Below are 17,057 nucleotides of genomic sequence, written 5' to 3'. Positions count from 1 at the left end.
AAAAAGTGTGTGTGTGTGTGTGTGTGTGTGTGTGTGTGTGTATTCCAACAGGAGCTTGTTAAAGAAATGGTGGACGCAGACATCGAGCTCATGCGGAACAACCCGAATGCCTGATCCCACACGCCTTCATCTCCATGCATGCCAAAGAGGCGGTTGTCATGTGTTTGTGTGTGTGATCACTGGAAGAAGCATTCAGCTGCATTTCTGTTCCTCCGTCTGTCGTTTTCTCTGCTGCTTCAGCTTTCGGATCTCAGTTTCGCTGTGTTTTGAGGGTCCCCGGTGTTGCCTTTCTCTATTCCTTAAGTGTCATATTTAAGGTTATGTGTATGGATTTTTAGTTTGTGTTGTCTAAATTATTTTTATAAAGAGGTTTTTATTCATAATCATGAAAAAAAAATGTGTAAATAAGGGATTAAAGGGTTTGTCGAGCTTTTTAAAGCTGTTTGCAGTTTTATTCATGGAATTTCAGTTTAAGGAATCACATTAATTGGTTGGAACATTAAAAATCGTTTCCTGATTATTTAAAATGCAAATACAAAATATGAAGTTTTAAAAATTAGTTGTGTGTGAATTCTTAGAGTCATTTGAATGTGTTTGTTTGTGGTTCTCAACCTTTTTGACTCCAAGGTCCCCAATTGTCCAAGACAATATATTTTGTCTGGTACTGGTAATTATTATAGAACTGCTTGTTTTCATTTTTTTTTTTAATATTATGAAAGAATAGCCTATTATGAAAGAATTGATGAAAATGATTAACCACAAATAATATTGTAATTACATAGGTTTCCATACAAATTCCATGAATATGTAGGTTTGCATGTTCATTGTGGTTTTTAGTATTTTATTTTATTTATGTATTTATTTTTTTAAGCCATTCCTTCGGGCCTCCTGGCTGAGAACCGCTGGTTTACATGCTAAAAGGTTCTGTTCTCAGAGTAGATTTGTATTTTAAGCCCTTTTTATTTAGGGTGTTAAGAGTAATATCTTTTTCCCCCTGTAATTTAACCTACTATATTAACAACACTAGAGATAGCAAAAGTTTAGAATATTGGCTAATATTGCTGGCTCAGTAAGTAAAAGCTTACATGGTTACAGTCAGTAAACATCATTTTTGAAAATAACTGTCAACTTTTCAGTTTCATTCTCTCTGGCTTCAGAAGTTGAAATACAGTGAAATGCGTCAGAAAGCGGCTCGTGCCAGCTTTCGCGGGTTGCCTGGCGGTCATCGAGCCCCTCGCGCCGAGCACAACCGCTCTCTTGTATTGAGAGGGAAACGGGCGTCCACGAGGCCTCGCGGTCCTTCATTCCAGATGCTCGAGTTTAGGGAGCAGTAACTCGGCCTTGTAAAGCAGCTCATGTTTAATCACCTCTGACGTCGGGCGCAGCTGGGCCACTGAACCCTGACAGTGAAGACATTTCGCTGTGTGCGAAAATCCTCTGCCGTGTTTATTTGTGATAGCGACACGGTTGTCCTCATCAAAGTAACAACAGATCCAAGAGACCTCTGTCAGCGTAAGTGTCCTCAAGCGAGGAGAGAGAGACCCGGTAAAATCAGGTCACCAAATGAAGGTCATTTGACACCGACGTCCAAAGAAAGTGGGGTCTTTGAGACCCTCATAAGACAGACGAAAGTGGTGGCGGTTGATGTATGTGTATTTGTGTTTTTGAGACGGCATCTCGAGCCAGTAGAGTTGCCATTTAAGCGCCTAAAACAACGCACCAGTGTTAGCGGGCCTGATTGGAACCAGACGGTGCCTCGCCGGTCCGCGAGCGTAAAAAGCACTTTTCCACTGGCCTGGGTCGCGAACTCTACCACATACAGGTGCACAGGCCGCGAGCAGCCGCTAACTACGTTATATATCCCGGCGAATTAATTTTTTACGCTTGAGCGGGGAAATTTCTGGTATTTTGTTTGACTACCCTGCTAATGTTCCTGTAAAAGCAGTAGGAAACGTGAAATTCAATTGGACCAACAAATTAAAGTAGCCTATCAGAAAAAAATGTAAGGGACGTGAAAAACCCTAACGTTAAGTCGCAGAATTTAATATAATGCTTTATTTATATTTTCTGTTGGGAAGTAATTTCAAAAGATTCTTAATTAAAAATGCACGGAACTCAAATTATCCTCTGTGACAACTGGTTTGCTCACGGCGTCCAAAAGTCGTGAAATTAAGTGTATTAGCGGGTTTTAATAATAACATATTATTTGTATAGACTTTTTTCAAATTTAATAATTAAATGTTAATAATTATTATTTTAAAAATTGATAGCAATGTGGAAAATTTTATGTATCCTAGTGTATTCTGTCGTTAATTTATCTTCTCTCATCATTTCTATAGAAAGATAACTTCAATCATGTATAATTGTTATATACTGTTAGGTATCATATATTACATTTATATTACTATTTTTTTATATTTCAGTGAACTTGCTTAGTGTTATAATTAGTCTCACCCTTTGTCCGGTATTATTTATTTGTTTCTTTATTATATTTTGGAACAGCGGGAATTATTTGCTTTATCAGAGCATTTGGATTTCATTGATAAGGAACTTTTACTCACATCCGTCTCACAATTTTACCCTTTGACATTTTTGCAACACAGAAGAAAATCATTTGGTTTAAATCCACTCTGTCAAGGTAAAAAACTCGTGTCTATTTTTCCTGTTTATTTTTCATCGTCAAGCAGATAATCCGTGATAATCCTCAACCTTTCTCGCAGTCCACGGCTTTATGTTTACATAAGTTTTATTTGCAATTCCGTTTTGTCCGTGAGAAATTTATATATATATATATATATATATATATATATTATTATTATTATTAATGTCTACGATTTAAACATTTAAAGAGTTGCCTTCGTACTCTGCAACAAATTAGGAGTAGCCTATTGTCATATGTGTTAACAAGGTTTTGGATTATTGTTAAATATTTATTTAGATATACATATGTATAAAGTATTAATAAAATTTTTAATGTGTTATTAAAAGTAGCTAATATGTTGTATCATAACATTAAAAAGATGTTGTTTTATTAGGAGCACAGCGCTTATTCACATGGCTGATGGACGTGTTTATTGCTTTATTTTTGTTTAGCTCAGATTGTGAGAAAAAAAGAGGAATAAAACATATGAAGTTAATTTATATACTGTAACTTAATTACTAACATTTAGCAAATATGTTTACTTCTAACAAAATTGTTCACATGGAATGTGATTTAGGCCGAGGTAAAGCAGGCCTATGGTTCTACGTTTGCTGTTTGCCCGATCAAATTTTTTTTTTACTTTTACATTAGTGTTGAATATAAATAGATTCTAAAAAGATGTAGTTTATATTTCATTGTTTTTAGTTTATATATACTGTTTTAGTTTTATTATTAATACTTTTATTGTTGTTGTTATAGTGCATATTTTTACACACTATTATTATTATAATGAACAATGCAAACTGTTCACAAAAACGCACTTAAACTCTATTGAAAATTAATTGGACAGATTGTCCTACATTAATCTAATTTAAAGAGACCGCAAAATGTATCAGGAAATGGTCAAATATATCACGCAGAATACGCATCGATTTTAAATAAACGAACACACAAACACATTTCTCAGGCGTGTTATGAGATCTGCGTGTGGTTAAAACGTGCCACGTTAATACCAGAAGGCTCTCTGCTGTATCATATTCCCCTCGCGCAATTCAACCCTGAAACGCGCAGCTGATCACAACAAAGACACCTTTTCACTAGCACGAGCCCCTAACACTGCCTGCGCGCACCTGTAATGCATTTGCCACTCGAGCCCTTCTTACAAAAGTCGAATCGCCTCGAGCTGACCTTGCAACGATACTTACAGATACTTAACGCTGTAATGCTTATTCACAACTTGTTGTCTGTTTTTTTCATCTCTTCCTCTGTTTCTCCTCATTTGTTTCTCCTGATTTACACTTGAGGCCTATTCATTAACCGTATCATGTGAATCATGCACAAAATTCATTTAATCACACCGCTTATATAATCACAAAACACCACATCACCTGGGGCCGGTTATATGCCAAATAAATACAAGCGCTGCATTGCAAGGCCCCACAGTTTCTGCTGCCGATGATTGCAAAAAGCTTTACACATCGCTGTGCGCAGCTGCATATTTAAATATTGCTTAATATTTATCAGGACAAGTAACTAATCGAAATAAGACATCTATTTTATTTCAGTTACACTAAAATGTTAAATGGAGTATCTCCTTATTTGGTTTGTGTCTGTATCTCGAGTTGACATCTCGAGATTTTAGCCTGAGTTAAAACATATCGACATATTACGTATAACCTATTTGTTTTACATTTACTGAAAAGCAACGCAGAAATGAACAAAACACTGACTCACATACCAAGTAGAATGCTTTTGTTTGGAGGTTCTGGCTGAATTAATCGTTTGATTTGATCAAGCCCGTATTTTACATGGCTGGCTCAACATGTCTGGCCTACAGCAATTCTTTCATCTGCTGTTTATCTGCTTTTTAATCTATTATGTGTTTATAAATGAAAAAAAAAAAACTTCTAACAAAGACAATGGTTGTCTACATTCCGCAAGACTGCAAAAGTGCAGTTCACTCCAGTGTGCCAGCAGTTGGTTGTAACAGTATAAAAAGAGAACAGAGCTAAAACGCTCAACTAAATAAAACAAGACTGCAAGATATATCTCAGTAAAATTTAATTTTTTACCATACTAAAACTAGAAACATAATTATACCTAATAAATATTTCTCGTAAGTATTAGTTGAGAAACGAATTACATAGGAACACGTAAGACGTTTATATCAAGTTATAAAAATTACGAAAATTACTCTTGTAGGTGATTTAGGTAAACGGGGACAAAGTTCTGTCAAATAACGTGCTCGATTTTTTTATTTATTTACTCTGACATTGTAGCCCATAACACTTAATTGATTATTGAAATTTTGACAAGTCTTTATAATAGTTATTAATAAACCTTGTTTTGTTGTGCTTCAGTTTTTATAAATGCATTTTTAGGTTAAGAACAATTTAAGGGTTCCTTGCACGCGTGAAAAGTGGAACGTGGAAAAAAAAAATGATTTCCAGATGTTTTTAAACCTTTGACCCCTATCCCCACCCCCTGTCCAAGGAATGCCTTATTAAAAGCCAAATATAGGAGGAAAATAAGAAAATTGGCAAATATTTTCTAACTAGCCATGTTTAAAAAACGTCTTAAAAAATATTCGTTGCTTTTTGTGGCCGCTAATCAATAACAAGCTCTGACAGTCATTTAAGTAAATAATGGATTCAACAGGCATTACAAATCGATAAATCACTCGAGAGTTTAACTCCAACAAGACGACAATTTATTAAACAAATAGTAACTTTAGATATTTTCAAAAAAGTATAAGAAAAAAAATGTTACTCAGTCGTACACTCCTTACCTTTCTATACTGAATTGATTATAAATACTTAAGACATTTTCTAGCAAAGTTGGTCCACCTGCTCTTATATTAAATAAATTAACACATTTTCTTTGAATCTGTCTTGATGGACGAGTAGGGAGAGAATGTTTATGTGCAGCGGAATTATCCTACTTGCCAACATAAACTCGCATATCAGCCCGAGTTCACTGACCTAAAAGCTTCCTTAAATTACAAACACATGGCAAATAATACAAATATATATTAAACAATTTTGAAATTCATGAAACGTTTGGTCAGAACTTGCAGTCGTATACAAAAGCTCCGGATGCCCGGTAGAGTGGCTGACTGGACGGGAAAGCCATTTGACAGCTATTGCTTCCGGTCACCGGTGAGCTGTTCAGAGCTATCCGCTGCGTCTCGAACATCTCGCGCACCGCGTGAAAGTTCTGCTGCTGGCCGGGATAGCTCGCGCTCAGGTGTCCCAGCTCTCCGGACTGACTGAGGTACCAGGGTGCGAGACGGTTCTGCTGCAAATGCTGGCTCTCCTGGCTCGAGCCCTGGTGGGGGTGTGAGATAGAAGAGGCGCTTGTTGTGTTTGTGTATTCCGGTAAAGTGTCATCCCCGTGGCCGCGGTCCCCTGTGTACAAGCTCGTCGCTTGCATGTTGCAGTGATAAGTGGCGGGCTGGCCGCAGGGTGGACTGTAATGGGCGGGCTGCGGGGATGGCGAGTAGGTCAGAGACACCGAGCCTGGCAGAGCAGCGCGAGAGGCCGGCAGCTCTGCCGCGTGCTGCGGGGACCCTCGAAGTCCTGTCATGATTGTATCCATACTAAAGGCCTGTTGTGGCGTTTGCGACTGAGGACTCCCGCTACACGCACTCCCAGCGCTCCTGTCTGGACTCTCCGTTTTAGGCACGGTGCTGAGGGGTGGAGTGCTGTCATGCGGGGGCGTGCAGGCCCCGTTCTCCGTCTTTATATCCCGGAGCTTCACTGGCTGCTGGGCGTCTTGCTCGCACGCTTGTCCCTGGTTGTCTTTGCCCTTCCGGTCCTGCTCCTCTCTCTCCCTCAGCACGTTCTTCTTCTTGAAGCGGCGCCTCCGTCGCAAGAAGCTGCCGTTTTCAAACATGTTATATGAATCCGGGTCTAGAGTCCAGTAGCTGCCCTTACCTGGCTTCTTATCATCTCTTGGCACCTTGACAAAGCACTCATTGAGCGACAAATTATGCCGTATGCTGTTCTGCCAGCCTTGCTTATTGTCCCGGTAAAATGGAAAGCGCTCCATGATAAACTGGTAGATCCCATTCAGTGTGATCTTCTTGTCGGCTGAGTTCTGGATGGCCATGGTGATGAGCGCGATGTAGCTATACGGAGGTTTCACCATGTCCTTGGGCTGCTCTGCAGGGGCGTACGGCCCATATGCGCGGGCCATGCCGCCGGGGTACTGCTCGTGCGCTGCGTGAGAGTACATGCTCATATGCGCAGGCATACCGGTATATCCACCTCCGGCCGCGGCTCGATAAAAGCCTTGATCTCCGGTGATATAAGGCACTACGCCTAGAGGGCTTTGGCTAGACACGGGGTAGTGCGCCTGCATCGTACCCCTCTCTCCAGCGCTCCTGCTGCGATCGAACAGAGAAAAATAAGGTTAAAAATAGGCAGACGTCTTAATTCACTTTGCGAAGAAAATTCATTCCAAAGTTCGTCACTTCCACCTTTTCCTTCAGTAGGCTATCTTGTCTCAAAACTTTCATCCAAAGTTTCTTCCCAAGCGGATTTTCAGGGCTTCGCTGTGCAGGCGAATGAGAAGCAAATGTCTTACGCGGAGAAGTCAGTGAATAGGGCAAACCTGTGAACTTCCCGCATCCGTCACTTCACAGGGACTTTTTCACCGAATTACCAATTCTGCCTTTTGGCTGAGCTCAGCGCTCCTCCCTGAACTCCTCTCACGACCAATAAGCGCTCGAGAGCTGTTTGTAGAAAGACTGTACCCGAAGACCTTTTCCCTGTGGGTATAGGCATAGTCTACCCTTGCGTTAAGGATAAGAAAGACGCAAACATATGGAAAGAGTAGAAATGTTGACAGAAAACGAGAAAATTCACACGTCCTCAGGGTAGGCTACTTATAAGACGTGAAATAAATAGAATCGCGGACATCTGCTTTAGGGTGTAAAATGACATATTTTGTATAAAAGTACATGGCCAATATTAAAAACAGGAGGTAAAACAGATTTATAATATGTGTTAAGATGTCTCGTGTTTTTACAGAGTTGCAGCCTGTCTGTCGAACAAGAATGGCTCCTTCAAGTGTCAGGATTCATTTCAATCATTTGGCACTAATAGATGCGCTGGAGGGGTGAAGTAAAGCGGCGTTTGTTTTTCAGAAACAAATGTACTGCTTAGGAGCAAAGCAAAATCTGTTCTGGCCAAAAGGTGTAAATGAAGCAATGTGTCATTCTTAGTGCTAGATGGACGAAACGCCACCCAAATTGTGCTTTACACTTATTCTTTGATGGTGCGTGTCAGTGCGTTTACACTTCAGTGCTGCTTTAATGTGTTAAAACATGTCGTGCAGTTAATAATAGCTTTAGGTTTCCGTAGAGAGTCGCTTATGACATTTTTCTTCACCATGACAATGAAAATGAAGCTACTAGATACAAAATAGCCTAACTTTAATGACAAGGTAACGGGCAAATTAATATATTTGTTGACTGTGACTGTTTAACACTTTTGGGTTGTAAAGTAGCCTAATTAATATTAAATTTGTTTTGTGCATTTGCACATAAAAATAAAATAGAGAAAACACAAAAGAAACAGAAACAAAAGGGGAAAAAACTAAGTAAATTAGTTATTCTCTTTGGCAAAAAAGAGGAAATTATTAGGCTAAATCAAATATATTATAAAAAAAGTCATTAAATTAAAAACTAAAACATCATTATCAATTCATTATTACCAATGACAACAATAACATCTTTATATAGAAATGAAACACCATGATAAAGAATTAATATGACATGTTTCACGAAACAACAATTGTAATATACAAAGATATGCATTTTATTTATTTAGTTTTTTCTGTTGGGTGTTTGTTTGATTTTTTATGATATGCGTACATTGTAGTTACTTGACAGTTATTAACATAATATTAACATATATCGCTATATCACTTTAGCAAATTAGATAAAAAAGGATAAATGTCACAAGGCATCATTCACTTAGCCTTTATCTTTAAAAAATGGCTAAATCAAATAACTGCATTGACCAAGTGTTTTATGATACATACTGCTAAAGGAATAAACGTAAATGTAAATTCACGTTGGAAAACTATTAATTATTTGTTTTGAATTAAAATCCTTGTTATTATGGTTAGGCTACTCGGTTGAAATTAAAAATGGGTTACAGTCTCCTGGCTTATATTTTTCGCTTGGACGTATTCTTCCTTTATTCATGCCAATTTAATCCCCGAGGAATTAGGCCAGTTGAGCACGGTGCAATGAGGAGCATTAAGCAAAATGAGGAGCGCGTCTGATGTAGTTTGGTCAAATTCACCTGCTTAAATGTGTGCGTCTGTGTTTCATCGCCCCCTTGTGGCCATTTTATTCAAGCACTCATTTTGGGTAATTCGTCTCCTAATAACAGCCATTTAGTAGCTATATAGGTTGACGCACAACTTGCCTTTTTTTTTTTTTAACAAAGTCAAGATTTTAAGTTAAAATGAATATATGAATAGCACCTGAAACTGTTTTCACTATTTCTTTTAAGTTTTTCACCATTTTTAATCAGTTTTTTTCCTTTATAGGTTACGTTTACTGGTTCATGTAACCTTTTTTATAACAACATTTAGGGATGTAACGATTCACTCAACTCACGATTCGATTCGATTCACAATTTTGATTTCACGATCCGATTCGATTCACGATTTTTTTTTAACAAAATGAGATTTAAGACAAATTATAAATTAAATGTTTCCTTTTATTATTGCTTGGGCAAAATACTGTACATTTCTTTGTGAAATTGAAATATAACACTATACTAATATAGCACTCGTAAATTATTGCTCTTTTGTTGGTTTTGATTGCTTCTATTGTCCTCATTTGTTAGTCGCTTTGGATAAAAGCATTTGCTAAATACCAAAATTTAAATATAATGTAAATGTGAATAACAAAACTAAATTGAAATTTTAAAACAAGCCCCAAATCAAATAAATAAGTATATTATATATAATATTTGTAACACAAATAAAAGAAATACCTTCGTATAAACAAACTAAGGCTTTGTCAGTTTAGCATCTCAACCGATTTGAATCGTCACATATTTAAATCGATTTTCAACCGGCTCGAGGTTAATCGTTACATCCCTAACGGCTATGATTTAACTTAAATGTATAAATGTGTTCCTGTGCGTTTGAAGAATAGTAGCATGGGACGCTGCACTGGTGCACAGATGTCAGACTGCACGCGAACAGGCAAGACCACACACTAACTTCTTCAAACAATGCGGTTAACTACAGCGAATGGGATGCAATCAGCTAATGCACTCAAAGGAATGTTCCATCGCCAGCTGCATAGAAGTAGCATTATTCATGAGCATGAGGTGTATGAAGCCCCTCATGAGCTGATGTCACAGCTGTCGTCCGCATTCTTTGTAAAGTCTGCTTAACTTTGCCCAAAGTACAGTCTATGGTTTAAACTAGAGTTTGAAGTCAGATTGAACTTCCAGGAAAGATGCTGTAACCGAATCTTATGGAGTGATATATAGAAAATAATCCTACTGCTGCACCCATGGTACGGCAGCAAAGTTCCTTGATTATTACGCCGGAATGAGAGTATAGTTCCTAGCCATATCGGCCTAGAAAATAGCAACTTTTCATTTTCCGTCGGTCTTAGTACACGATGTAACTACAGAAGAGTCAAGTTTTAAATGGGAAAAATATAGAAAATCTTTGGTCATTTTTGAGCGAGATGCTAACGGTCTAATCAGATTCAATGATCTATGCTAAGCTGCAGCTAAAAGTGCTACCACCAGACCCGGAGATCGGCTGAATGGATTCGAAAACGGTAAAAAAAATCTGTAGTTTAACTCTAGGGGAGTTGGAAAATGAGCCTAATTTCAAAAATAGTGGAGTGTTCCTTTAAGAGTTCATTGCTAAGTCATGACAACTGTGTTTGCCAGCCTTTTAAGATACTTATCAGATATGAAATATAAATAACAGAAATTTATTTTGTTTTATTTACAAGCAAAAATAAACTAACAAAAGAACAACGCTTTCTGCTTTGGCCACTGGGGGGTCCCCTTGCACCACTTTTATTAGTGAAGGCAAGATAAGTAGGCTACAAAAAGCACACACTGAATAAAGGGGAAAGGCTTTTCTTGGCTCTCACGATTACATTAGAACTATTATGAAATGTTAAAATTGAAAATGTATAGATAACTTAATTAAATTGTCGATTTTTTTAGTCTAAACTCATATTTGGCTTTGGTAACGATTATGGTAATAAATACATTTCTAACTGTTTTGGAAACTGGTAATGGTAATAAATACATTTCTGACTGGTTTGGTAACTAGTTATGGTAAATACATTGCTGGTTTGCCATCATTTTAGCTTTTTTTCTGCTCATCACCACAATGTCTTGTATGAGGTCTATGAACAATTTATGCAATCCTTAGAGCTAAAACACATGCCCTGACTCATAATGCTTCAAATCGTCTCTTTAAATGGAAGTCATTCTGCTCTTGAATCAACCGTTTTAGTGGTCCAGTGAAAAACATCCCACATTATGGTTTCTTTTCATCAACATTTTATCTTGTGCATTAGATAAAATGTTCTGCATACATTGTTAGTTCATATTATCTTACGTGGGCATCTCAGAATATCTAATAAAATATTTAAGTTTTAGTTAATTGTTTATAATTTTAGAAATGCAAATCTGCAGAAATGCTGGTAGGCCTACACCAAGAAAAAGCACTGAAAGCTGATTCCTTGGATTTAAGTTTTGCTTGTATCGTAATAGTGCAAGACTTGTCATTTACAAGGACATACACTCTTAAAAATAAAGGTGCTTCAAAAGGTTCTTCAAGCGATGCCATAGAAGAACCATTTTTGGTTCCACAAAGAACTATTCAGTCAAAGGTTCTTTAAAGAACCATCTCTTTCTTACCTTTTTATAATCTGAAGAACCTTTTTTCGACCCAAGGAACCTTTTGTGAAACAGAAAGGTTCTTCAGATGTTAAAGGTTCTTTATGGAACCATTTAGACAAAAAGGTTCTTCTATGGCATCGTGAAGCACCTTTATTTTTAAGAGTGTACTTTAAATGTGTCTTTGTTTAATTCAATCAGCAATGAACTCTTTGCTCTGTACAAAAACACATCTGGTGCACAGTTTTCATGGCATGTAGGAAAAGAGCAGGGCCGTGCACAGACATTTTGACAGAGGCGGACAAAGTACACAACTCCATTACTTGAGTGAAAGTACAGATACCGCTGGTCAAATATTACTCCATTACAAGTAAAAGTTGTAAAGACAGATTTTTACTTAAGTAAAAGTACAGAAGTACTTGCTTTTAAAAGTACTTAAGTACCAAAAGTAAATTTCCTTTTTTTGTGTCAATGCACTGTTTTATTATTGTTGTATGTAATACTTGCAATACCTTCGAAGCAACTTACAATAACTTTAATAAAATATAAAGTAAATTAAAAAAAAGCAATTTATTAATAAAAAATAATTATTTATTTTATTATAAATAAAATAAATATTAGTTTTAATATTTTAAAACTAATTAAAATATTAGTAAATAATAGTATTATTTATTAATTACAATTGTAGCTCTAGACAGTTATGGCTATGATTTTATTAATACAGTTGTCTGATTGATTTTCTGGTCTCAAATATTCAGAAATCACACAAAATTAAATTAAGCAGTTTTACTACAATACAACCATGGTTAATTTTGGTAAGGGTTGTGATGTCCACATGTTTTTGTTGAAGAAACTAAAGAGGCTGTAGCATTTCTATGGCAAAAATGTAAAATTAAGTGGATATTTGAATTAAATGTTTGGTCAATATTAAACAAGGATTTGGTCGCCCTATAAGTGTAACAACAGCAGTTATCAGGCCTTTGGTGCCCTTTGCAGGCATTCGTAATAATGTAAATTGTTTATTTTGTATTACATTATGTAGGCCTATTTTAACAGTGTTATTCAATGAAACCATATTTAAACCATATACCATATTGCCTCGTTGTTTTTATATAATACATTTTAAGTCATGGAGACTAGAATATTAAGTCAGATGCGTTGTTGGTGGGGGTGAAATTATTACCGACATTAAAACAGGTTACTAACGTCAACAGTCAAAAAAGTTTCACAGGATTATGAACGTAGTTACCTGAAAGTGATGCACGGGCTTCATCTTGGGCTTTTTTATTTTTCTTTTCTCTGCGCCGGACTGCGCTGATGTCTTTTCCCTGATATAGCCTAGTTGTCCATTAATTATGATGATCATTTGTATTCAGCCGCAAACATGAGTTTAGAGCGAGCGCAGATGCGGGAATGGCGCGTCACGTGTGCTTATAGGCCTACTGCCTACTGCGTTCATCATAAAATGCATTTTTTATAATTATATATATAATTTATATGTTCATGTTTATAATTTTGTATGTACATGTTAATATTAATATAGAACGGACGTTTTTTTTTTTTTTTGAGCAACTGGGATGGTGCCCCCCTGGTTGGTGCCCTACGCAAACTGCGTACTCTGCGTATAGGGAGCGCCGGTACTGGCTATGTATATATGAAGAGCTCGGTAGATTACTTGAAAATTGTTGAACAGACTCTGTTCCGTGTTTTGTGTGTGTTTTGCTCCCCGTGTGTTTCTATGCCCATATGTGGTCCTTCCCGTGCCTGTCCTTATCATTTGTTCCAGGTGTTCCCCTTTAGTTCTATTGATCCCAGGTGCGTCTCGTCATCCCCTGGTCATGTCATGTGTATATAAAGTGTTCCCTGTTCTTAATTCGGCGTCTGGTATTGTTTATGTCAACCTTCTCTGCTATGTGTGTTTTCCTGGTTCCCTTGATGTTAATAATAAAGTCTCCTTGTTGATGTTCTCCATGTCTCCTCGCTCCGCGCTCCCTCACAGTAGCGAACGTGACAGAATACCGGACCAAAACAGTAAGCGACGCCCCTTCTCCCGTTTTCGTTTTAGAAGTCTTTTGTTTTCCTTTTCGTTTCTCCCCGCAAACATGGAGGAACGAGCTATGTTCATTGTTCATCGCCACGACCCGTTCACCTAAGCACAGGGGCGTGTCTACGTGGTGGCCAGGGGGGGCACCGGCCCTCCCCCTGAAATGTGGCTGGCCACCCCAGGTGCCCCCCCCCCCACCAGATGTTTTGCGATAGGCTTGTTTTTAGTTAATTTCTAACTGCATCTGGCAGTGGCGGATCATGGCATGTGCAGGCAGCTGCCTAGGGCCGCTTTCTTCTCTTCTTTATACTTAATTTTAGGCGGTTTCTATCGTGTGATCTTAATGACAATGTCGAGAACGCATAATGTTACGCGATCCATGTGCGCGAGGACGAATCTCTCCACTCCCAAGCGGATTTCCTTCACTCACACAAAACTGGACGTGTGCTTTCAAATATTGTTCTTTTATGAATTGGCTCTGCTCTGTCTCTGTCACTTTTTGTTTAGTGACAGAGACAGTGTCTCTGCCCCCCTATTCACCTGTAATCAGATGAGGAAAAATGGATGGCTCGGGGCCCTTTTCCTCGCCCGAGAGCGCCCCCCAGAGCTCGCTCCAGCGTCGGCTCCGGCCCCAGAGCTCGCTCCAGTGTCGGCTCTATCCCCTGACCAGAGTTGAGAGATGGCTCTAGCCCCAGACCAGCGTCAAGATAGGGATGCAGTTCCCACTTCCAGCCCAGTGAGGGCTCCCGTCCCCGAGTTTGGCCCAGTGAGGGTTCCCGGTCTCAGTTTGTCAACCTTCTGTTACGTGTGTTTTCCTGGTTCCCTTGATGTTAAAAAAAACGCCTCCTTGTTGATGTACTCCTGGCTCCGCACTCACTCACAGTAGCGAACGTGACAATTCCGAATTACTTGACAAAATTTGAAGTTTGTAACGTAATCCATTACATTACACATTTCAGGTAATATAATCAGATTACTTTTGACCTTACTTACTTATCACATTGATTTAAATAGGATAATCTTGTACCATATTGATATAAAAATGCAAAAAGAAAGAAAATATATTCCATTCGTTGACATGAACAAATAAATAAATAATTTTAAAATAACATAAGAAATAAAACGCTTCCTTAAAAAAAATGAATTATTTTATTTGTTTACCTGCATATCATGTGACCATTAACCAACGTCAGAGAACCGTGAACATGATAATGTGATAATTATTAAAAACTTATTTTAAAATCTCAGGGCTCTTCAAGTAAATATATTAGATGAAAGGTGTTCAGATGACAAAAAAAAGTTTGGGAATGCCCGTATTACATGTAAATAAGAAATAATGTGAATTTGTGTATTTTAATGTGTTTGAAAGACAAAAGCCTTCCAAAGACATTGAAATAGATGGTTGGTTAACCTACTGAGTGATAATTCAGATAAATATTAATGTGTTCATCAGTAGTTGATGCAACGTTGAAACACTTGAAATGATTTCTGTAAATTCAGCGGTCAAATGCTGTGTAGTCACCTGACTAATGACTGGTCTTTCTGTGAATATCCACAAAACTGGAAGACTTTCTCAGTGTAGGCTATATAAGCGAGGATATTTTAGAAAGGAACATTTAAAAGATGAAAAAGAGGAATTATGTATATTAGTTCAATCATATTTTGTCTTTAATATTTTGTATTTTATGGGGATTTTTTCGTACTAACTGTTTGCTAAATATTTACTATTTGGGGTTCAAGAGGGCAATCAGCCAATGAGGGCAGGGGGCAGCGGCTCTAGCCACTGGGCCACCCCCTGTGCACAGCCCTGAAAAGAGAGCATGAAACTCTGCGATACAAAATGAACAACATCCATTTGGTCCGGGATTTTTTCCCATTTGATTTTTGCTTGATATGGTTGTTCTAAGTGGCAGCTGAATGTGCTGTCTCTGTCAGTATCTTTTTAATATGCGTTGAGAACCTCTTGTGATTCTTTGTTTTATTAGCCTATAGTTTAAGAACTGTGTTTATATAGTCGTTTCCATGTGATTTTACTGGTCTAAATAAATACCTCCAGCATGCTTTAATAATAAGACTGTATTTTTTGGAAGATAGCTGTGTTTTGAAGACGGGTGCGATTGATGCAGATGAATGTAGTTGTGAGTATAAACCGTCTTTATTAGTAGCTATAAATGCCTCATTGTTATCTTTTCCAAATATTCGTTCAGGTGTGCCGCTTCGTTTATAAAATCAGGAGGAATACTGGCAGTCATCCAGTCTATTTCACAGGCGTCGCGTGAAGGTACATTAATTCACCAATAGATGGCGGTAGACGACCGTCTAAAAGCTTCGACTGCCTGCGCCACCAACAATCACACGAATAGTTTCTGAAATTAGCTGAATGTTTTTTTTTTATTCTTACCGTGACACATGTGTCCTTTTACTTTTGAAGATCAAGGAAAAAACAGAATTTGTTCGGTTTGCCAAGTTCCTTAGGTCACTGCTGCTAAATTAAGTAGGCTAAATTAAGTTAGAAGTAGGCTGTGTGTTGAGACGGGTAGAAACTGATTGAAAAGTTTTTACAATTTTAAGAGTTATTACAATGTTTTAAAAAATCCTAAAGTAGGCTATTCAAATAACATAAAACCTGTAATTTATCATATTGGCCTAACTGCCGATTAATTTAAACAATGTTAGATAGGCTAAATGTAAACTCTATTTATGTAAACAAGTATTTATACTTGTAGAATATAAAATTAAAAAATGTTACTTCCTCATACTCTACGTAGCAATACTTCATTTAATCTTTTTCCTACGCATTTTAATTTTTCTTTACTATTTACACGAGGAAGACCGAGGCTAGTCGTAACACCTTTTACGCCAGTAAATATTTCACAGGGCAAAATATGTATTATTATTTTAAATGTCAATTTCTGTAAAGGTAAGTTTCGACAACAAAATTGCTATTGAAAATTTCCAGAATATATGCCTACTTTGACTTTTAGACTGAAAGCATATTGTCATTTGTCACTATGAAATCTGCCATTAAAAAGAATGGGCAGTTAGCCTATATGGATGTTATTAAATTATGAAACACAAAACAATTCATGAAACTGCAAAAATGTAGGTCTGAAAGTTATATTAATAAATTATAATAAATAATAATAATAATAGTATTGTGATTAAAACTGTGACAACTTGCCGCAACCTGACATGTGAAAAATATATTCAAACCTCCGTTAAAAATAGGATATATAGGCTATATATTGTCTATATAACCGACTTATATTGTTCACTTGTTTACACAACGCTATCATAAAAATATGATGCAGGGATTTGAGTTTGGAAGGCAGAATTCACAACAATTATTCTGATGTTGGAGGGTTATAAATTATGTGTTTGTAATCAACATGAAAAAGCCGATGGGGAAAAACACACATTTGGACTTTTGACTCAAAAGATGGATGGATGGATGGATGGATGGATGGAT

At 37.3% G+C, this 17,057-nt stretch overlaps 1 protein-coding gene across 2 annotated transcripts; it reads right to left on the bottom strand.

Moving 5' to 3' along the window:
• Positions 1–5,409: 5,409 nt before the first annotated feature.
• On the bottom strand, positions 5,410–12,831 carry foxc1b (forkhead box C1b). Of its 2 annotated transcripts, none has more exons than XM_016456154.1 (2): positions 12,794–12,831; positions 5,410–7,028 (listed from the first exon to the last, which is right to left on the bottom strand). In XM_016456154.1, exon 2 carries the CDS (start codon positions 7,001–7,003, stop codon positions 5,705–5,707), a length of 1,299 nt encoding a protein of 432 aa, XP_016311640.1. In that variant the 5' UTR covers positions 7,004–7,028; positions 12,794–12,831; the 3' UTR covers positions 5,410–5,704. The 2 variants fall into 2 exon arrangements, with proteins under 2 accessions (XP_016311640.1, XP_016311639.1); XM_016456153.1 differs by lacking the exon at positions 12,794–12,831 and adding an exon at positions 7,122–7,278.
• Between the last annotated feature and the right edge of the window lie 4,226 nt (positions 12,832–17,057).

The sequence above is a fragment of the Sinocyclocheilus anshuiensis genome, unplaced genomic scaffold, assembly GCF_001515605.1.
Source record: "Sinocyclocheilus anshuiensis isolate Anshui unplaced genomic scaffold, SAMN03320099.WGS_v1.1 scaffold199, whole genome shotgun sequence".
Lineage (NCBI taxonomy): Eukaryota > Metazoa > Chordata > Actinopteri > Cypriniformes > Cyprinidae > Sinocyclocheilus > Sinocyclocheilus anshuiensis.
Note: the sequence above shows the minus strand (reverse complement) of the source record. Positions and strands in the feature narration are given on the sequence as shown.

Excerpts from the sequence above, each read along its gene's own strand:
- foxc1b (XM_016456154.1), bottom strand. The coding sequence starts at position 7,003 with ATGCAGGCGCACTACCCCGTGTCTAGCCAAAGCCCTCTAGGCGTAGTG.